Source organism: Centruroides vittatus, unplaced genomic scaffold, assembly GCF_030686945.1.
Source record: "Centruroides vittatus isolate TY-2023 unplaced genomic scaffold, ASM3068694v2 contig_742, whole genome shotgun sequence".
Lineage (NCBI taxonomy): Eukaryota > Metazoa > Arthropoda > Arachnida > Scorpiones > Buthidae > Centruroides > Centruroides vittatus.
In genome coordinates, this window is record NW_027122478.1 from 500,276 (window position 1) to 523,926 (window position 23,651).

At 25.2% G+C, this 23,651-nt stretch overlaps 1 protein-coding gene across 6 annotated transcripts in view; it reads right to left on the minus strand.

Annotated features, from left to right (window-relative positions):
- Window positions 1-1,386: 1,386 nt before the first annotated feature.
- Window positions 1,387-23,651, minus strand: part of LOC136981042 (zinc finger MIZ domain-containing protein 1-like) — a 99,450-nt gene continuing 77,185 nt past the window's right edge. For 3 of the 6 annotated variants that reach the window (XM_067277303.1, XM_067277307.1, XM_067277308.1), the window contains 13 exons: window positions 20,601-20,936; window positions 17,941-18,160; window positions 14,017-14,481; window positions 12,812-13,057; window positions 12,550-12,694; window positions 12,088-12,434; window positions 10,967-11,230; window positions 10,825-10,892; window positions 10,488-10,642; window positions 8,687-8,818; window positions 8,408-8,601; window positions 7,777-8,193; window positions 1,387-3,470 (listed from right to left, as the gene is read on the minus strand). In XM_067277303.1, coding sequence (XP_067133404.1) covers window positions 3,288-3,470; window positions 7,777-8,193; window positions 8,408-8,601; window positions 8,687-8,818; window positions 10,488-10,642; window positions 10,825-10,892; window positions 10,967-11,230; window positions 12,088-12,434; window positions 12,550-12,694; window positions 12,812-13,057; window positions 14,017-14,481; window positions 17,941-18,160; window positions 20,601-20,936 — 3,172 coding nt within the window. In that variant the 3' untranslated portion in view covers window positions 1,387-3,287. The remainder of the gene's footprint in view (window positions 3,471-7,776; window positions 8,194-8,407; window positions 8,602-8,686; window positions 8,819-10,487; window positions 10,643-10,824; window positions 10,893-10,966; window positions 11,231-12,087; window positions 12,435-12,549; window positions 12,695-12,811; window positions 13,058-14,016; window positions 14,482-17,940; window positions 18,161-20,600; window positions 20,937-23,651) is intronic. The other 3 variants (XM_067277306.1, XM_067277304.1, XM_067277305.1) reach the window with 3 other exon arrangements.

Sequence of the window (23,651 nt, forward strand, 5' to 3'; positions counted from 1 at the left end):
TAAACACATGTTACAGATTAAACAACGCTGCCTTAACTTTTAGCAACGTTTTTAAATTTGTATTTATGGTAATATTTTGAAAAAGTCAAGACAAGAATTATACCATATGTATGATCAGAGGCAATTGGGACATTACAAAATACTTCCAATTTGAGATTCAGTAAATAGTAACTGTATAAAAATATTCAAGTTTTTGTTTTCATACATCATTTAACTTAGGTGAACAAGAACTTCAGAATTATAGCTTGACTTTTTTGGAAGTAGTGTTAGTAAAGTAGTATCTTTTCAGTTGTGTCAATATGTAAACCATTTCTTTTTACTTAATTAAGGTGAGATTTAGGAAAGGATGCATTTCGGGTGCAAGCCCTCCAAATTGTTAAAATCCTATTTATTAGGCTACCTAACTCTATTTAAATTAAAGTAATGGGCTAAAAGTGTCTTTTTTTTTTTTTTTTTTTTTTAAATAATGTTTTTCTCCTTGATTTTTCAGCATTCTTTCAAGGTGCATGGTTGGAAAAGTTAAACAATTACTTTAAGTGGCATAAAAGCACACTAGGTAAAACATGTTTATCATTAATTTTTAAATTTATCAAATCATTATAACAATTGTTTTGACTTAAATTTCCTATTATAGGAATTATGGCAAAATCATATTTTGGTCATTAGAACCAAATTATTCAATTTAATTTTTTTATACAGTTATAATAATAAATTAAAATTTATTATTTTCTTATGAAACTTTAAGATTGATACTTAAAGATAGAGATGATTTCTGTGTTCCATTATAAAAATAAAGTAGATAACCCTTTTTTATCTTTTACAAAGTAGATATAAATTTTTAATTCTGTAAACTAAGACATCATTCTATAAATGTCAAGCTGGATATACAGTTAAGACTGGCAAATTGTGAATAGAAAATTTGAATCATTAAAATTCAGATTCTCTACTCTATTTAGTTTTTTAAAACTTGTTTGTTCAGAACATTCACTTATTAAATATTCTTAAATACTGTATTATAATTTAGTAATAATAATCACAAAATGACAACTACAATTTTATTAAACACATGTATTCTGCAATATACAATTTATTAAAGTATAAATTAAAATGTTCATTAATTTACTATAATTCTTTTATTAAAAAATTAAGCCCTGTAATTATTTAATTCTTGTAAATTAATATTAAAAATTTATTTATTTTCAGTCTGTTTTTCAAACATATATGAATACAAAAATTTAATTCAAATTTTTAAATACTTCATCATTAATTTTATATATAAACTTACAGAAAATTTTCAGTATAATTCCAGTTCTTTTCATAAATTCTATTTCAAAAACTGTCTGTAAAATAACTGTTGTTACTTTTCATATAATATAAACAAAACACTTCCATACAAATTTTTATTGTATAAATATGCATATCTACACTAATAATACGACATTACCATAAAAACAAATATGGTAGATGTTGGGTACAGACAAGAAAAGCTGCATACAATAATTTTGTTGTAATGGACAGATTGGGACCAAGCCCTTGCTTAACACACAATACAATAAAAGACATTGTTCAACAATTTGGGCAGATTTCCCGATTGATTGATACAGTTGTATTGGAGAGCATAGGATTGCTTTTAACAATAATCCACAATTGCTATTTAATGGTTTGGCAATTGTAAGGGATGCTATACAGGGTGAATGGTTGGAATAAAAACAAGTCTACTCTCCAACTTAAAAGATGCAAAGAGGAGAAAACCAAACCCACATCTCTAACACAGTTCTAACAAGGGTTTAAATCCAAGATGTAAAATGGTTGGTTGTGCAAAATTTTAATTTTTCTTGTAGGACATGATGGCAACAGCGCATGAACTGTGTGAAGTAATTCTATATCTACAAAAAGCTGCATTAATTTATGTTTTCAATGAACAAAATACAAACTGATGTTATCATTGTTTAAAATAGTGAAGCAGGAGAAATGGACTTTGTAGAAGTAAATGTATGAAAGGACTTGTTCCTGATATAATAGAGCAACAACATCATTTCAACTTTTATTCCTTGATCACTAGCAATAATGCATTTATTTTATTTTACTTTTTAAATTCTTTCACTTAGCAATGATGCTCTTGGACAACATGAAGAATGCTACAAACAAACAACAGTGAAGATAATCATCCATAGTAGCATTAATCTGCTATGAATAAAGATGAAATCATCTACATTGTTTTAACAGATATACTAATTTGGTTAAGAGGGCTGTATTGCTGACTGTGCAACAGTTCATGGCTGTTGCCAGTCTAAATGTTTGATTTGGTAAGTGCACCACTTTAGTCAGCCACCATGCACCACCATTCCCAGGAGAAAACATTATTGCCAGCATACAAGTGGACAACCAACGAAGAACACTGCAATATAGTTGTGATTACCTTCAACTAATGCCCAAAAGGCAACAAAATTGCCTTGTAATAAAGATGTTTTGAGTCACTGAAGCACAAGCTATTTTTCAATTTCTAACAACAAAATGTGTAATGCTGTGTTCATCTGTACATACAATAGATATGGACAGAGGTTAGTGTCACAAGAAAGGAATTTATTTTTCACAAGTAAGAATTATAGCTTGCAAATGCATGTATTGTATTGTCTATGCAAGTTCTTAAAAGAGAGTAACATTTGAACTATACATTGATGTAAATTTCTTCCTTTGCATAACGAGATCAGTCAAGAAATCTTCGGAGTCTGACAAAGATGACTTGTGCAATGAGATTTTCCAACCGTTGTATATGCTCTAAGGCTTTGGCTTTGTAGCTCTGAAGATAATCTTAACAATTTGTATATGTTGATATCAGAGCTTGAGGTACTCTTAGGTTTTCAACATAATTTTGTAGGACTTCTGTTTAGGAGAATGGATTTTCTTATTACAATGGTGCAATCAACACAACAGTTTCCATCAGAAAATTACTATGGATGGAATAAATGTGCATGCAATAAATATACCTATCACAACTATTATTATCCTTGTTCTATGTACAGCCTTTTGCTGAACATTTTATTTTCAAGTTATGAAGACAAGAATTGTAACAGGGCTCGATATCTGTACATGGTGTGAACTTATCACGTTTAAATGAGTGCAGAACTGTACAGTTTCTAGGTACAATTGTTGCCGAGTAAAAACACGACAAACTGGCCAAGTCGAAGATATTCGATGATTTAATGTGCTTTGGTATAAAAGTCAGTTAATAAACACTAAAAGGCAGAAACCATCACAAAGCTACCAAACATCCAATATGATATCTTTTAAGATTCAAAAAGTGCTAAAAGATCATCACTAGTACTATTGGATGTGGCAGGTGTTGCACTGTTGCTTACGGAAGTTGTGTTTGTGGAAGTGGTGCCTGTGTTTGATCCTGTGCTGCCTAAATCAGGAGGTTCCAGATATGATAACAACTCCATTGGATCTACCACATTTTCTGGTAAAAGCTAAAATGAATAAAAAGCAAAAGAGAAATATAATACACCATTAGATAAATAATGTTTAATTACAACTAAATAACTAAAAATAACAAGTACTAGTAAATAAGGATATTATATGCATTACATAAAACATTATAAACCTGTACATGTAACATTTAATAATTAAAACTACTACAAATATTTCATAAAAACTAATGTTTTGCTATTGATTTGCTTGTAACTTATACAGCTCCTTTAAACTTTTAATTTTTAGGTTGGGTAAAGTTCGTAACAAGAATTAATTTGAAATGTTATATGATCATTATATTAATAACATCAAACATTGAAATCTAAAATCTATACAGTATACATCAGTGGTTCCCAAACTTTTGTAGTTTGGAGTTCCCTTAACCTGCTATCATCTGGTGGCAGCTTCCCACTATATATCACATAAATATATTTATACTATATAAAGATATATGTATATTTTCTGAAGTAGTAAACCCATAGTAATACTTTTTCTGAATAATTTGTGTGTTGACATTATTATTACCATAAATAATATAAACAAATAAAGGAAATAATAGTACAATTAGGCAAAGTATAAATACTGTATATTATATAAAATATATATACAGTAGTACAATTATATTCATATGCCACGCATAAATTGACTATCAATTTTAAGTCATTGTAAGATTATCTGCAAAACAGAAGTAGAATGTGTGCAAGAACCTGATCTGTATTTTTTTCTATTAACAAGGAAAGAACACAAGTACTATATTTTGACTTAGCTATAAATAATAAGTTTGCATATATTATTAAAGTAACATTATCTTAAAAATGATGATAAAATGTATATAATACATATAAAATCTAAATTTCTGATAGTTTTTAATTATGATTCACTTATAATATGGCTGTAAGATTAATTTGTATTACATATGGTGTAGATATATAAGATTTATTTTTGATACTACAACTGGTAATTTGTATATGATGGTAGTTTTTTTATTACATATTTAATATTAGAAAGGAATAATTCAGTTAAATTAAATAAAATTTAAATCATTTAATATTAATACATCTGAATTTTACTTATAAAACTAGGGAAAGTAAAATTAATTCATTTTAATTTAATTAATAAATTTTATATGCAGGATCATCCAAAAGTAATATCTGAAATCAAAGAATAAAAACTAATATTCATATACTGTAATTTTACCATACAGAGAGCCCAGATTACAGATAACCCATAGGTTAGGTATATTTAGTTATTTAAGTTTATTATGTTTATTACATAACCCATAACATGCATTTCAGTAAGACTAACCATACATGGTTGCAAAGTCTATGCCTGGTGCAAGGCCAGATGATCTTAGTGGCTATTTGATACATTTTTTGGAAACATTTTTTGGAAACATTCTTTCCATCAACTGAGATGTTTGTCTAAACAGTTGTGCATTTTCTGAGCATTTGAATAAGAAAATGCATAACATCATCTGAAAAATGAAGTTTTCATCTCTAACAGTTGCAATAGGACTCTCACTGCAATCTGCTTGGCTTCATTTGGATGCACTACAACAATGTATTGTATAGTCTCAAAAAATTACTTGAACCATTCTCTAATGGTCTGAGTCTTACTGACAAATTTTTGGCAAAAATTATGCTGCACTATTACATATTGACCTAGTTTCATGCATCCATAAAAGCATATCCATTACATGGAAGCTAATTAAGTAAAAACTTTAAATACAGAAACTTGAAGTATTGAAGAACTTGATGATATTAATATCTTGGATATTTATGAAATATTTAATGATGATATAAATAAAATATACAGTATACAGGAATTACAGGTTTGAGGCTTTTACCAAGCTGATTTTTTTCTGCAAACATTTTTCTAAAATTATTAATTGTTAATAAAGTAATTTTTATGTAAAAACAAACTCATTCTAATTATTATAATTCAGTATTAAATGATAAAATGTCTGTATGTATGGAAAATTTCATCATTGATTTATAGTCTATAAAGTCTTAAGAAAATTAATACTGAAGTATTTAATGTAATAAAAAAATGTTTAATAATGATGCTCTATCCTCTACACAAGATTTTGAATGGGATATGTAGCTTAGTCTAAGAAAGAAGAAATGAGAATTTGAAAGATAAACAGTTATCAGGCAGAATTTTCAAACACTAAAGAGAGAAGCAGTATAAAACTGCTGAAATGATTTGGATACAATTTATTTGAAACCAAAAAGTTTCCAAAGCAAAGATTTGAATAATTCTACCATTTCAGCCATCTTTGAAATATTGATTCAAGATGTGTATAGAATGTTGAGAATGCTTTTATTCATAATGGCATTTCACTCTTTGAATCGTATTTCAAACATGACTGAAATGATAGAATTAATGTATTTTATCATAAAACAAGTATATTTTGAAAACAAATAATAAGAAGTTTTATTTTAAATAAAGAGTTCAATTATTTAATAGATAGTCTTATATTATAGTTTGCTAGATAAATGATTTTGAATTACAAAAGTTATTATGTTAAATTAACTGTATTATTAGTTTTTACATTTCAAGAGATTATCTTTCCTAGGTATTCCTTATTTACATTACTAGATTTCTCTATACTTCCAGAAAATAATGCAAATTAGTGCAGGTGCTCGCCTACTTACGAATCTTCAATGTATGACCTTTCATACTTACAATCAATTTGACCATAAATCTAAAATTTAAATTTCATGCAGATTCTGAAGTTCTCTTGACACTCATGAGGTGTTGTTGAAGTCAATTTTTGGCCAGTAATAAATAATAAATTTCTAAAGAAAATTAATATTAGGTTTATTTCTATTGCATATCATCATTTTTTGTTTTTGCATAAATCTAAGATCCCGTTACTGGTCATGAGATGAAGTTGAAGTTGATAATATTGCAGTAACAGCATTTTTTGCTATTGTTTGCAATATAAACATTTATGATTAGTGTTTTAAAAATGCATCTGAAAAATAATAGTAAATCTAGCAGTGATGATAAAGGCAAGAAGTGTCACTGTATTACCATAGAAACTAAACTGGACATTATGAAACTAAGTGATTTAGATGAGAAAAACCACATTTGTTAGTAACAATAACAAATGGGTAAATGAATTAAATGTGTTTCATTATGTACATTGAAGGATCAAACACTCGTGATAAGTGGTTATTCTGTGTAACATACTTTCTAGGTTAGTTTTTGACTTATAATGAAACCTCTGAAACTTAACCTGTTTGTAAGAAGGAAAGCACCTTGCACTGAAATATTTGCATAGCCTTTTAAATAGCATTTTTCAATTCTCTCTGCACTATAAAGTGATATTTGAATCATTTCAAACAACTGTATTTCATAAGTTTATTAAAAAATTTTACAGAGACAAATTATAAGATGGTAAGATATGATAATTTTTTAAATTTAAACTTTCATATTTGAATTATAAATACAGTACATAGATCCTCAATTTAATAGACTAAATTTATTAGATCAAAAAATTTGTCTTAATGGAAAAATTTATAACTTCTTTTTATTCACAGATAGACTACACTAAAAGATAAGTCTATGAGCATAAATTACTCAGTGTACAATTTAATATTTTATTCAAAATTATACATTATACCAACATTTTAATACATCATGTACGCTGTAAGTTTGTTATTAATGTATATTTCTAAAATACATTTGATTTAATGAACTTCCAGCAATAGTGGACACTCCTTCCCCAATTAGTCCATTAAACTGAGAGCCTATTGTAGTCCTGTCTCATTTCTATCAATACAGTAATTATATCATATGAAACATTATTATTCTATTAAAATAATTAACTTGTGAAACAAATTTGAAATCAAGATGAAAATTTCAATCTTTGTTTAAAAAAAATCTTATTTGTGAGGAATTAAATATATCTTAATTTCTTCTTAATTAAGATATATAATATTGATTTTTTATAAATATCAGTTTTATTAATTAGAATAGCTTATTGTAAAGAGTTTTCATGAAGAGTTATTAAAAGATAAATGATTAAGTAAAAGTGTTAATTATAATGAAACAAAAACAACAAACATAAATGCAAATTGTTCAGCAGTTCTTGTTGAGTTATTTTTATAAACCAAATAAATATCATCATTTCTACCTCATATACAGATTAATAATGTCACATGAGATCTAGAATTAGACAAGCTAATATAATTTAAGAATTCCAACCATATATCAAATTAAATTAACATAGTAATCAATGCATTACCATCATATATAATGAAATTTGGATATACAAATGGACCTAATCCTACTTACATTTAATCCTTCTTGTCCTTGTCCCTCTCCTTCAATAACAGCTGCAGGATCAAAATTTAAATCACCAAGATCAGGAGCATGTGGAAGAGAAGAATCACTGTTTGTGGATGACTGACTATTGGGCTGACTTGAAGCAACCACTGTGGTACTATTGCTATTGTTTTCTGTACCACTTGATTGCTGGGAAGTTGGAGGTGGCACACTAGGTGGACCCCCTCCAGAATTTCCAGGTGTATGTGGTGTGTGAGGAGTATGAGGAGTGTGAGGTGTATGTGGTCCATGTTGCATCATCACCTGTCCCTGAGTTGTTGTGGGCATAGCAGATGTTTGCTGGGATGAATTGGTCCCAGATGATGAGGAAGGTGGGTGACGAAGACCCTGACTGCTTTGATCATGTAAATTAATGGTTCCCATTTGCTGTAAGTAAAAATTTTATTTGAAATAAAGTTTTCAACAATTATTTATAAAATAAAATAAGATGGATTATTTAATACAAAAATTTTAATATATTTTCATGATTTATTTTTCTGTTATTTTATTCAAATACTATTATGTTATGAAATATATATTTAATATTGTAAGTATATTTAGCAATAACATTCAAGTATTATTAAAATCAATATTTTTCTACCTGTTCATGATGATTAAGTGATTTTTCCATTGCAGCTAAAGGATCTAATGATGCTACACTTTCATTGAGGTGAGAAAGTGGACTACTGAAATCAGATGCTTGCGATTGAAAGTCAAATCCTGCTGTCCCATGAGTACCAAAACCTACTCCATTGGACATCATAGGACCATTAGGCATTGGGCCATTTGATATTGCTAAAATAATAATAAAAAATCATAATATTTTAATATATATTTCAATATTAATTCTGTAATATTTTTAAAATGAAATTATAATTACTCTGCATATCTGGAGGTGGTAATGGTGCATAAGGTGATAAACCTTGTCCCATTTCCCAGGTACTTGTGGTAGGAAGTGTCATACTACTTGGTGACATAGCCTTGAACTGTTTTGGTCCACTACAGGGATATTCTATAATACAAATCCTTTATCATTATATTTTATATTTATACAGTATCTATATCTTCTTAAAAAGATCTGCATTAAATCTTATTTTCGTGAATAAAATTAATACATTTTTAGAATTGTTTATACTGTATTTGTGAAATCAATAAGTTATCAAATGAATACATCTAATAAACTGGAGTACAGATTCATTTATTTAATTTACACAGAAAATTAATGGAATCTAAAAATATCCCACAAACAGCCTTTTCACTTTCCACACAATTATTTAATGATTGAACAAATGTTTTCGAACTGCTTTATAGATCAACTTCAGGTTTACCTATACTTTAATGTACTGTATCTTTGTTCTATTTCTGGAACATTAGAACATTCAAAATATATTTACAATGGAATCTATTTATACACAAATTAATATATCATTAAATATTAGACTAAGAAGTAAGTCAAAATTTATGTAAAAGAGTTTTGCAATTTTCAATTTTAAATACTCTCTAAATTTTTTTTCAGTTAGAAATTTATAATTCATCAGTGTCAAAAGATTTGTTTCAAAGATAATTTCTCAAGCAAGAAAAAAATTGCAACTGTTTAGTGAAAAAGTTATTATCTAAGCCAAGAGTTCATTAAATTGTTGTGATGAAGTGAGAATATGATAAGATTTATAGACGGAAGTTTCATTATCAGGATGATTGTTTCTCAGAAGATAAAGTATGTCAATGCCTATATGCAAGTTGCAGCAAGAAATATTATTTTAATAATCCTTATTAACACTTTTACATATTTTACAATAATAAAAATTAAACTTTCATTATCAAATTAAACAATATTTACACAAAATAATTTATTTATATAAATATTGAGTTCACTTTTTTCAGTAAATTGCTTACATATAATTAAAATGGATCATCAGAATGGTTCTTTTTTATCATTTTATACTTGGATATAACAATTAACACTGTTTACCTTCTAAGTAGATATCATCTTAATAGCTTAATATTTATCTGTAAATTCTAATGTGTTATTAACTGATGATTTAATATACTGTGCATGAAAAGTTAGGAACTCTGTTACTTTTCCAAGTCATTGCAACTAAGTTTTTGGTGTTAAAAAACAACTCGTAAACTTGGAAACTCTTGAAATGGAAACTACCTGTATTTAACAGATATGAAATTTTGAATATATTGTAATGCAATGCAAATTAGACTTTCCATAAATCTTACAATTATATACAAACTTTATTTATGAAAAAAAGAAGAAGAAAGTTTAGGATAATTGATTTGTTATTATTATTTGCCTTATCTACTCTAAAATACTTAGCTTAAACATTTCCCACATGAAAAAAACAAAATAGAAATAGTGGCACTGGGAATCAATGAATTGGCATGAAATTTTTGAACAAGTGACCAAAGTGAATGGGCAGTTCAGTGAAGCAAAGGGAGTGAAGTGAAAAGAGTTGGCCCAAGGAGAAGCAAAAAGTAGCTAACTTGGGTAGGGGTTGGGCTGAAATGGGAACAAAGCAAGCAGGGTTGGTAGGGTAAAGGGAGCAAAGTCTATATTGGGAATAGGTGTGCAAAGTGGGAGAGGAATTGAGCTGTTGTAGACATCCAGAGGGGGCAAAGACCCCTAGTATAATATAAATAAATTTTGTTTTTAGGATGGGTTAAAAAATACTAACCACCATCATGTTCTTCTTTTACAGTTTTTACTGGTACAGGTTTCCAACTAGCAGTGGCATCAATAGTTACTTCCTCTATATCAGAATTACTGAGATTAGTCAATATACCCCAAATATATTGGTCCACTTCCAATCCTTCTAAAAGTGCTGGTTTACTAAAAAAAAAAAAAAAAAAAAAAAAAAACAATTTTTAATACCATAATTATTATTATTTTATTAAATTCAAACATTGTATTCTGATAGAAAAAAAATATATATTCAAAATTCATGGTTTTTAATTAGAATAGTTAAAATTAAATTTTTATTTGAATTTAAAAATAACAATCAAAGTACATACTTGCACACTGGACACCTCCAAGCACCTCTTTCACAATTAAGTTGGAGATATGATTCAAGATCAAAACACTAAAATAAATTTGTTATTTAAAATAAAGAAAACACTGGATATAAATGTAAAATATTGCAAGTTATAAAGATACCTGTATATGTTTACATTCTTGTCCTCTAGCTGGCAGTGTTATCCTCTTAAAAGTAATGGGACATTTTAAAGATACTTTAATGGCAGTTTGTTCTACTCCATCTTCCATTCCCATTGAACTATTTGTTGATGCAGCAACATTAGAAAAGTTTCGCTTGATTTTGGTGATGCAGTGTTCAGCTGGTAAAAGACGTTTTCTTAATAATCCTTGGAGAACAGATCGTACTGTTGGTCGATGAACAAGTTGTAACAGGAATAAATGGGACTGTAAATATGAAGATATGTAATTTAATCTCTGATTTTTGACTAAAATTGATATATCTTTAATATCAATAAATTTATGTTCAAAAAAATTTATAATAAACTTCCAAAAAAAATTTGGTGTATAAAATATTTTGTTAATTCTCATAGCTATGGCTGCAGAAATCATACAAATCAATATATGGTGCACATTTGCTATAAAATTCTGAAATAACTATATTTTGAGTATCAAAACTCAGTGTTATTACAATCTGTATTCGTGAAAGAAAATAGTATTTTGAATATCAATGTTGAATTTATTTAAAATTTCAAGAACATTTTCCCATTGTAAAACTTCATTTTATTTACATTCTTGTAATGTATTCTAGTTTACTTATTATGTTATTCAACAATCAGTCTTAGAAATTTGAAATATTACTGTTGTTAGTACTGGTAAAATTAATAATTTTTTGTTGTTTATAATATTTAAAATTACAATTATTGCTAATTATTTGTTTTATATTCTTGCTCAGGTGAATGAATATAATCAGTGATACTGTGTAGATATCAAACAAGAGATAAATAATTATTTTAATTATGTTACAGCAGATTTACATCATAATGCCATTGTAAAATTAAAATATGTTTGACTAGACCATAACTTAATTAAATTTATCAATAATGAAAAGTGTTTTTTTAAGAATTTCATTATTTTAAAGAAGAAAAGTCTCTTTTTTAAAATAATAAAATTCTTATAAAAAAAAAACTTCATTATTGACTTAGAATAATTAGACACAGAAATAAAATAATTTAATCAGAATAAATTTTAATTGTTTTTTTTAAATTTTAGCTTCAATTTGAATATATTATATTTACACTTACACAACAGCATGCAGTTACTGTAATCTGTATCGTATTTCGACCTGGTTGACAGACCTCTTTCAAATACAGAGGCCTATGAGAAGCTTTGTTTTCACCTCGATCAATGCTTAAAGGTGTAGCATTAACAGAAACTTGTACAGAGGCAGGCCAATTGGTATTCATTTGACGATCCTCATGGTGAAAACATTTTAATTGCAATTCAAGATCTGTTCTCCACATTAATGTTTGATGAACAGATGGCTTTAGATGGAAGACATGATTGCTTACAGCTAGATTATGTTCTAACCGAAAAGGTGCAAGGATAATTCCATCTCTGACCGGGAAGGTAAGCCTTAATTCATCGTCTTCTGAAACAAATAAGGTAATCTTATTTCTTATCCAAAGCATCAATGATTTTTGAATAAATTTTTGAAAAGTTAATTATATTTTTCTAATTATTTTATAAAATATCACAAATTTTACTTTGAGGTGGCAGTGGTGGTTTAACATCAGGAAATGTAGGCTTCAAGTCTGGATTTGGTGATAAATATGGAGGTATATTGGAAGCAGGAGTGAGAGGTGGTGTAGGATTACCAGGTATTGGTGATGGTTGATAATTTACATTCCTCTGCAATTAAATTGAATCATAAATATAAAATGAATAAAATGAAATTTAATTAAAATCAACATTAAAGATAAAATTATGATTAAATCTTGAATTCTAATTCAAATTTTAAAATCATACCTGCATATTTTGTTGGCTGTATTGTGTGCTGTAATGAGGATCATAAGGTGTTTGTTGAGGAGCACCATTTAAATGTGCTTGTTGATAATATTGAGTGGGTTGACTACCATAAGGAGGTGCCTGTGACCTCATTGAAGGCCGCATTTGTTGTTGAGGTGGATAGGAGTGTGATGTCATTTGTTGTTGTTGAATGGTTGTATATTGTTGTTGTTGTTTTGTGAATTGTGGCGGTTGGGTACCTGGATACTAAAGTAAATCATAACAGTTTTAATGATGAACTATTATATAAAAAATTTATAAAGTTAAAATTGAAATTAGTGACATCTTTTGATATTTTAATTATAATTTTTCAAAATAAATAATACTACTAATTTATTTATATTAAATATCTTCCATGATTTTCTTCAAAAATTAATTTAATATTTTTAGTGCCAAAAATATTTTAATTCCTTAAAAGATTTCACATATACAGTTTAGATTAAGTGAAATTTTAACAAGTGAACAGGTTTCACTGATTTAATCATTTGATTTAAAATTCATATTATATGGCTATACTTGCATATAATAATAATAATAATAATAATAATAATAATTTAAATCAAATGATTATGTAAATGAATTTATTATCAACAAAGTGTATAATTAATTTTTATACAATCAATTCTAATCCTTTTTTTATTTAAATTAAACTACTTTTTTAATTTATACTTCTTTAAATGCAAGCTTCTTATGAATATTTTTTAAGATACTGATCAGAATTTTTTCATACAATTCAAAAATTGCAGAAACAACATTTAACAGAAAATTCTAAATTGATCAACCAATTGCTAATAAATTGCTGTATATGTTTAATTAAAATTAATATTTGATCTGTTTCTTGAATAAGTGCTTTAGACACAGCAATAAAAGAAAACAATAATAATAATAATAATTATTATAATTAATTATTATTATTGTTTTCTTTTTTGTGTGTCTAAATCACTATTATTGTTATTGGTATAATATCATTAGATGTATACGTTTTTCTTATGATTATTTCAAAATTACATTAATAACAAAAGAAAACAGATAAATTGATATATTTATATTTTAAATGTTTTATATTATTTTTTGTATTAATTCTGAATAACATTTTTACTTAAACATTTAATTAAGAAATATTTATAAAATAAAAATAATTATTTAAAAAATTAGATTTAAAATACCTGAGCAGGATTATAATTTTGCTGTGCTGGATTATATGGCTGTACACCAGCACCATATTGTTGTACCATAAGATTGTACTGATTTGGCCTCTTCTGTGGATTTGGATAAGGAGTTGAACGGCTTCGGCCTTGAGGACTAGGTGTCCCTGTAGAATATACATTTGGATGACTGGGACCAGTCATTGCTTGCATGTTCTGCATGCTAGACTTGTTCATAGCACTATTCATACCCATTGGACCATTCATTGACATTGCTGAATTTATGGAACCCATCGATGTCATAGAATTAGGCATGTTCATCATAGAATTATTCACAGAACCCATACTGCTAGGCATCTGTCCAGTCATGGAGTTCATATGGCTTCCCATAGGATTAGCTAAGGGATTGTTCATTCCTGGGCTTGATGGCATTCGTTGAGAAGTTGGTGGACCATATCCCACGGGAAATTGCTGACCTTGTATATTCTGAAAGAAAAATTTTATTAAAAAACTTTAGCTATTTAAATCATGTTATTATGTGAAGATGCATTTTTATTAGATAATGAACTGTAGATAAAACACAATTTGTTATAAACTTTCTTAAATTAGATTTTCAACCAAACATTTCTTTCTATAGATTAAAATTCACCATCTTTACAAATTTAAAAGTTTTTATTCATGAAATTTTATATAAATTATGCAAAAATCAAAAATTTCCTTTTGTACTAGTTCAATAATGAAAAATTATGTATATATTTTTGAATTATTTATAAAAAAAATAAAATAAATCAAATCAAAATTTGAACTATATAAATGACAAACAATAAACACATCTTAGTTTGAGTGTTAGAAACTATGTTTTTAATTTAAAACATAACACTAGATCGTCAGGAGGATGTATAATCAAATATATATAGAAATATATATAGTTAAAATTCTTCTAAAGTATTCAAATTTTAACAGTAAAAATTATTTTTAATATTTAAGAATTAAATCAATTTCTTTCTAATTGTCAATAATAATAATTTTGAAATAAAAGAAATATTTAATTTCTGATTTATTCATGCACTTTTTATTCATTTAACCTGACAGGAGTATAAATATATTTAATTTTTATATGAATTTTTTAATTCAAATAAATTTTACAAGTTTTAATTTAAAAGTTAATACTTAAAAACAAAATTTTAATAATTTTTTTCTATTTTCATTTTATAAAATATAAGGAATAACATATAATAAGAATATTTGCATTACAGAATCTTAATATTGTTGCAGAAAGCATACAATTATATGTATCATTTAAATTTATAAATATATATTCATCAAAAATAATTAGTACCATAGATGAATTATGTATAAATTAATATAAATATAAAATGTAATTATTACATGTAAAATATCTACTAAAAGACAATTGTATTACATAAATGTTGAGCTTTATCTGTAAGATTTAGTAAATTATTAAAAAAAAAAATATATTATTATATATATATATATTATTTAATTGGAATTTACAGTACACATGTATTACAGGTTATATATAAAATGTATACATATGTAATTGCATATACATATTACAAACTCCTTCAAAAAATGATTTACATGTATTTCTAAATTTTATTAATTTCTGCATGTGATAGAATTAATTTATAATTCATTATATGAATAAATGAAAATTCAAATTACAATTTATTTAATTCATTAGCAATTATTTAAAAAGTTATAAAGAAATAATAACTGTTAAATAACAATCTGTTATATATTCATATTTAATTATGTAATATTTCAGAATAATGTTGATATTGCATATTTTTATGCAAATTATGTTTATTACTGTTTCAAGAATATAAATATTTATATTTGATATTTTAATAGTTATCTTAATCCTAGAAAGATTATTCTAAACATTCTAAGAATTAATATTTAATCTTTAGAAAATAAAAATAAAAATTAATATATCTTTTTTCTTACAATATTTTAATTTAATTTTAGATTTTCATTTATATATAAAGTGAACAATTAATTTCTATAGAACTTTTAGTTAAATAACTAAATGAAATAAGCACAGAATAAACTTATCATTAATAAAAGCTTATTTTCTATTGTTTTATAAAATAATAGTATAACTTGATGAATTAATTAATATGTTTTTCATTGAAAAATAATAAAAATATAAACATATAAATTATTACATAATATCTTATAAAAATTTAAGAGTTTTTAAGTATATTTCAGTTTAGCGTTTATTAGTATAAGAAAATACTATCTAAATAAATAAAAATATCTTTTAAAAATACATATGCAACTATAAGATACCTTATTGTGCACATATAAATTACCATGACATTTTCTAATGAAAGAAATATGCTATTTTTTTAGGTTTAATAAATAATTATTTTTCAAAAATAATTATTTATTAAACAATAAATAATTATTTTTGAAAAATATCTTATTTTTGTGTGTAACAGTGGATTTATATTTGTTCAATTTTCAATTCTTTAATGATTATTATTATGTTAGATTATTCTGTCATCATTAAAATAAATAATCAATTGTAAAAAGTCAGATATTTTTAAAAAATATTAGCAAAGATAATACAGAAGTTAAATTACAGATTTATAAATAGAATAACATAAAAATAAAATAAATGGGATTTAATCAAATCTTTTTTCCCAATCAAGTAATTTTCAATTGATTTTTAATAGATTACATAGTGGAATATATTTATATTTAAGTAGTATTTAAATAATAATTGACTGATCATTATGAAAATTAGTATGACAAAATTCAAATGCTTGAATATTGTAGATGTATTATTTTTAATTACAGTAAATTATATTTAAAGAAAATTTTTAATAAATTAATAATTAGCATAGATAATACTGAAATTAAATTACAATTGAATAATCAGGACAAAAAATTTGTTATAAAATTATCATCATAAAATCTTTATTTATTATGAAATAATTTATTTCAAAATTTTTTCTTAAAATAATAAAGTTAAAATTAACTTACAAAATAAAATTAGAATAAACATATACATTAGTTAAAAATATAAATGAAGTCTAAAGTATAGTGAAAACTAATACAATAGAGATACATTGTTTGAAATCCTTTCTAACTTATTGAGCAAAGTATGTACAATCTCACTGCTTTTCTCTGGTATGTGTTTTCTAATGTCATCTGCTGCAACCAAATGGCAGTAGAAGGTGGTATGATCAATACCACACTCTAACCACCTTTACTTCCTGGATGGACAGGAGTATCCATTGAAATGAATGTTGAGTGAACCTGATAACTGCATTGAGTAAGATGAAAAAACCAGAACTTAACTGTAAGTTAAATTGATTCCTTTCCATCATCATCTTACAATAGCCAAGTAATTATACTAACCTGACTACTGCAGTTTTATATTAAATAATGATGGGAAAAAGTACAAAGGGTTCACATTACAATATAATATTTATATTTGAAAAATATGAAAACATTTAAAAGTAAATTTGAAAATACTCATTTTGAATATATGTAATTAAAGAGAATTATTTTTGTTTCTTAATGTTAGAATGCAAAAATTAAAGATTATATATATATATAATCTTTAATTTTTGCATTCTAATATAATACAAATATGTGTGTATTTTATTGAATTTATATTTAACACATTCACTGCACTTAAATGAACAAGTAACTGTAATAAATTTTCAAAATCTGGAAGAATATAGATATATATCTCATAAAAGTATACAATCCATACATTTTTACTTTGTATTTTATATTATAATATATATAGAAACATTTATTTCCTATTGAATATCTATTTGTTTGATAAATATCAACTGTATGCATCATGAAAACAGAAAAAAATTTTTTCTGTATATTTATAATTAATAGAAATTAGAATCTAGTTAAAGAAATCATTGTCAATTCTACATTTAAAATGCATACCTGTCCGTATTGACTATTCATTGCAACTTCTTGTTGTTGCCGTTCTTGTAATGCAACAACACTAGCTGTAGCAGTTGCAGTAGCTGTAGCAGCAGCAGCTACTAAAGCTGCAGCACTAAGAGCATTTGGAGGAGATTGAAAATCTCCAGCTCCATTATGGCCTGGTGTTGGCATTGACCCACTCATACCAGTGTTCATTGTGGTTGGATTGGGACCATATCTACACAAGTAAAAAATAAAATCAAAGATAATCCCCTACAAAATTAAAATGATGTTTAGTAAATATTAAAATACATAAACTATATCAAAATTCATTTCTAGCCCATCAATTTTATTCTCAATAAATCCAAATGCAAACAATATACATTATTAATTCATTATTTATCATTTATTATTAACAAATACATTTATTGCCCCTTTACAAGCAGAGATAAAGCAAATTTAAAGTTGATAATGAAGCTATAAATATCATAAATAGACATTTGTCTCTTCAGGGGATATCTATAAATATAACTAAATATTTATGGATATCAAAAGTTTAAATTAACTACCTATTAATATTTATAAAGTTAAAGATGTAATTTAAATCAAATTTGATCTTTATCAATATATAACCGTTAATATACTTTCATCACTAGAATAAAAAAACAAATCATAAAATAAAGATAAAAATAGATACTAAATAATTTTAACATCTGTTATTTAATTTAATAATTAAACATTTTTGGTTAAATATTTAAGGTAAGAAAATATTTCAGATTTTTGTAATAATCTTCATAAATATAAACTTTAAGAGAATTTTGTCAGAATAAATTTTAATATCAAAAAGACTATTATCAAACAGATAAATATTTAACTTTCAAATAACAGAGTAAAAAATATTACATATATCATAAAAATTCTATTCAAATGTTAAACATTCCAGATTCTGGAATGTAAAATGGACAGATGCATCTAATTAGCTAAAAGAAAAGAAAACATATACTGTAATTGTAAATAACAAACAGGAATTTTATTAGCTATTTAAGGCATAAAATGTTAAAATGTAGAAAAATAATAAAAATCATATATATTTTTTTCAATTCTAAATTTTAATTATTAAGACAAATCATTAAATATAATGGCTGTGATTTGTAATGGAATGTTTGTAATATTTGAAAGCCGAGTATGCATTTAAATAATAATTTTTTTTAAATAAAAACTAATATAAAATTGTTCAATGTGGTTATCATTCCAAATGATTTGAAGATTGTATTTTTTTTTTATTTAAAATTTAATATTGCAAATTTAAGATTTTATGATATTTTTAAAATTTAAATTCATAAATCATTAAACCTTGAGTTTACTAAAAATTCTAAATTGTAGTTTTAATTTTTAAAATCTTTTGATTACTCAACCAAAAATTTTTAATGTATTAGATTATATCTTGATTTATATTAATAATTAATTATTGTTTTTAATATTTAAAAATTCATCAATTAATCATTTTTAATAACAGAGTATTAAATAAATGAGAAAAACATCCGAACATTTACTTCTTAAAAAAATAAGAAAAAAGTGAGATTAAAAAGTTTTTCCATTTCTTAATTATGTCATTACTAACTGAAAAAAATTTTAGTTTTAGATAAGATATAAAATATTATAGATTAAAATATTTATTTTATAAAAATGTTCAGAATGTAATTCTCAAAATACAGATTTTTGCATAGTTGTCAAGAAATAGAAGTGGTGTTTCAGCCAATATTGTATCTGGCTTCAGGCTGGGTGAATGTGAATTCAGTTCTCAGTGATGGAATATATTCTCCCTTTCAGAATGGCTATAAGATTTACCCAGTTCTATTTTGGCTATCATACTAATAGACAGGTTGATGGGGCATCTGCCCCAGGGAACATAGAAACTACATTTGAAAAAGTTTCAATAAAATCAAAGCAAGAAACAGGAAAAGTTGCCCCCTTACTAAAATATTTTACAACACACCTCATGGTAGCATATCTGCTGAGCATAGCATAACACACTATTTTCAAAGTATTGCCACATATCATTTCTTTTGTATATTCTGGTTGCATAAGGATTTCCATATTGAAACAAATTTAAATATATGTATTATGCTTTATCAACATATTCTGTTGACAATGTGTTAGCATGAATTCTGTATCTTGATGTCCTCAGCATATTAGAAAAAATTGCAAAATTTTATTTGCAATATTATTAGCATGAAAAATAACTTTTCTATTTTGAAATGTTAAAGTGCAGAAAAATAATAAAACTTATTGTTAATTTTTTCTGCAAATTGTCAAATTTTAGTTACAATTTTTTAGAGTAAATACTAGTAAATATCATCATAGTTTCTACTAATTACATCATCTGAATTTAACAGGTTACAAAAGTCAAAATTGCTGCTTCTTTACATATTACTTACTATTTGATATCAATCATCATATTTAAGCCATTTGAACAAAAATTTCTATTAATGTGAATGAGAACAGAATTTTTGTTGGACATTTAAATTTTATGCAATCAGCATAAATACACTGATAAATTATTTGAATATGAAATGAAATAAAATTTGCTTACTTATGATTGTAATGAGATCACATTGTGTGTTTGTTCAGTACACTTCTTTTAAAATAATTTTCTATATTTAAATTGATAAACTTACCCATTATACCCAGGTGTTGTCTGGCGTGGAACAGACATTCCTTGGGGTGGATAAGGCTTTTGAGCTACACCTGCACCTGTAGGATAACCCTGAGATGCCTGAGAATAAGAAGACATCTCAGCCATAGTTGTTGAAGTGTTAGCTCCATAGGAACTGTGGGCTAGAGGACCACTCTGAGTTGTTGTTGTAACACCCCATACAGTTGTAACTACCGATAATTGCTGCTGTGTACCCTGATGAGGACCTTGGTTTGGTGGTGGAGGACCCGGTGGACCTGACTGTGGAGTCTGCTGCCAGGCCATGGTTGTCATGGCAGAATCACTGAAATATGAATATCTAAAAATCAGGGTAAAAACATAATTATAAATCTGGTCTGGAATATTTGGTATAAATTTGGTGATTAGTTAGTATTCCTTTTATTTATAAAGGATGGAAAATTTGTTAAATTTCAGTGTTAGTAATTTTCATTAATAATTAAACACACTGAATTAAATTAGAAATTGATACAAACTGTTGTTTTTATTAGAATATTTTTTCATAATTAAAGAATAAGTGTTAAATAATTCAAAGAACTGAATGTAAAACAGATTAGTTTAAGAAATTTTTAAAAGCTTAATAAATTCAGTTAAAAATAAATATTAAGAATATTTAATTTCTTAAAAGCAAAATAGAATAATTATAAAATTAAATAATGCTTTGCTTAGTCTTTATAAAGCTTTTAAACAATAAAAAATTTAATTATATGAACTTTCAACATTCTCCATAATTAATTTTCAGTAAAAATTATTTTTCATTTCAAATTTATTTACTTTTAAGACACTTCCTAAACCTTATTATTAAAATATTTTTTACCTAAAAAAACGACTAAAACAGTAAATATTATTTAATAAAGTTTAAAAAATATAAAAACATATTAAAACTGAAATTATTTAATATTTTAACTAAAAAAAAATTAGTCCTTATTTATAAGTAAAAGGTAAAACTAATTGAAAACTAAAATTATAAAAAGTAAAAATTAAAATAACTACCAGAAAGTAAAACAACAATGATTATTTAGGTTTTTATCATATTGAAGTACCAAAATTTTAAAATTTTTCTATAAAGAATCTACATTATTATTAGGAATTTTGTGATAGATGATTTATAAAGAGCTAGTTAAATTAATGTGGTATAAACAACATAAAAACAAGAGGAGAAGAAAATAAAATGCAAAAGGTGCAAAAAGTCTTTTGGATTGAATTTAAAAACAACAATAGTAAAGAAAAACATTTTTGTTCTTTCAGCAATTACAAAAGATTGTACCAGACAAGAAGTATTAGAACGAGACCAAATTTTTTAAATGCAAAAAATATTTTAGATATTCTGGCAAAACTTTTAATTTTAACATCAATCTTTTCTTATTTTTTTTTTCTTTATACAGCTTCTTAGATAACTTAATTCTGCAACGAACAAAAAATAATACCTTAGCAACTTTCTTTTAATTAGATATCAGTGAAAAATAACTAATTCCTTTAAACTTTTCTTTTAAATTTTTATTACTTATTATTCTTGTTCTTTTGTGAAATTTTCTCGAGATTAGACGCTTTTCCTATATTAAAATCCCTATGAAATGCATAATTCATTTTAAAATCTTGCTTTTTTTATACTAAAGCATAAAAGCAAAAGCTAAATAAGGTAAATTTGTATTTTAGTAAAAAAAAAATTAAATAAAATAATAAAATAAAAGTGATTAAGAAGTATTTATCTCTCTCAAATTTATAACTTCAAAAATAGTTTTAATATGATAAAATTCAAGAAATGTTCTTGAATATTTAAAAATATTGATTTATAAAAAAAAGTAAAACTCATATTTTTGTTTGTATTTTTATTCTACTTTCATATATTAGAAACTTTTAAGAATTTTAAAAGCCTGTTTACTTCTCACACACATTCTGAAAACATTAAAAAATAAAAAAATTTACTGAGCTGCATTGAATGAGTCAGTGAAAAATCGGTTTGAATTTGTTTTGTTTGTTTTCTCTTTTAAAAATATTCCTTGAATTTAATAATATTTTTTCTTAATTTTTTTCCATAATTTCCGTTTGGTAAATTTATGTGAAATGTGTTTTTATGTCAGAAAAAAAAATTGCGAATTATAGGAAACTCAATTACATAGTTTAATAACCATTATATGAGAAGGAAGGTCAAAGGTGACGCAGAATCACGTTCTGAGTCACCTTTGACCTTAAAATAAAAGTAATTCTTTATCTCATTTAAATTTTTGGATATTTAATTTTATTAAATATATATAATTTATTTATCTTTAAATACATAAATTTTAACAGTTATTTAACTATAAAGTTTAAATATTTAAACTATATATTATATAACCATAGCGCCCTCTTGTGACGTATTAAATTAAATTTTATTACCATTCGTATATTTTCATTATGGAATTTAAAAATGAGAAATTAGGATTTTATTACTCGTTTACAATTAAATTATTCTAAATTAATGAAAATTATAATTAATAAATAAAAACTATACATTAAATAAACATATATTGTACTCGCCTTAATTACGTTGGTTTTACAAGCGAGACTGATACGAGATTGTATATAATGGTATATAAATACGTAGGCGTGTTAAAAATTTCGATATTAAGACTTTAAAAAACAAGGAAAAGTTCGCCCACTTAGCACCCACTTTATCCGTTTTTAAAATTCAGTTTAAGATTACAAATGTAAATTAAATATATTTATTAAATAAATTTATTCGGAAATATTTTAATTATTAATATTAAAAATAACATCGCAAATTCAACACCAGAGGGAGATACGAAGAAACCGGCAGAAACGTTTTTAAAAATTAATTACAAAGCATGATTTAATTATAACGTTTTATTAAAAATATCAAAATATTTATAGAATTATTTTTTTATCGCAAACAATATGTATATACCCTTTGTTTTGCAATGATGATGAATATTAATATGACGTATTACAGTTACAAGCATTATTACAATTTTCAAAACGTATAATAATTTTCGCATGGCCGAAAAATTTATATTAA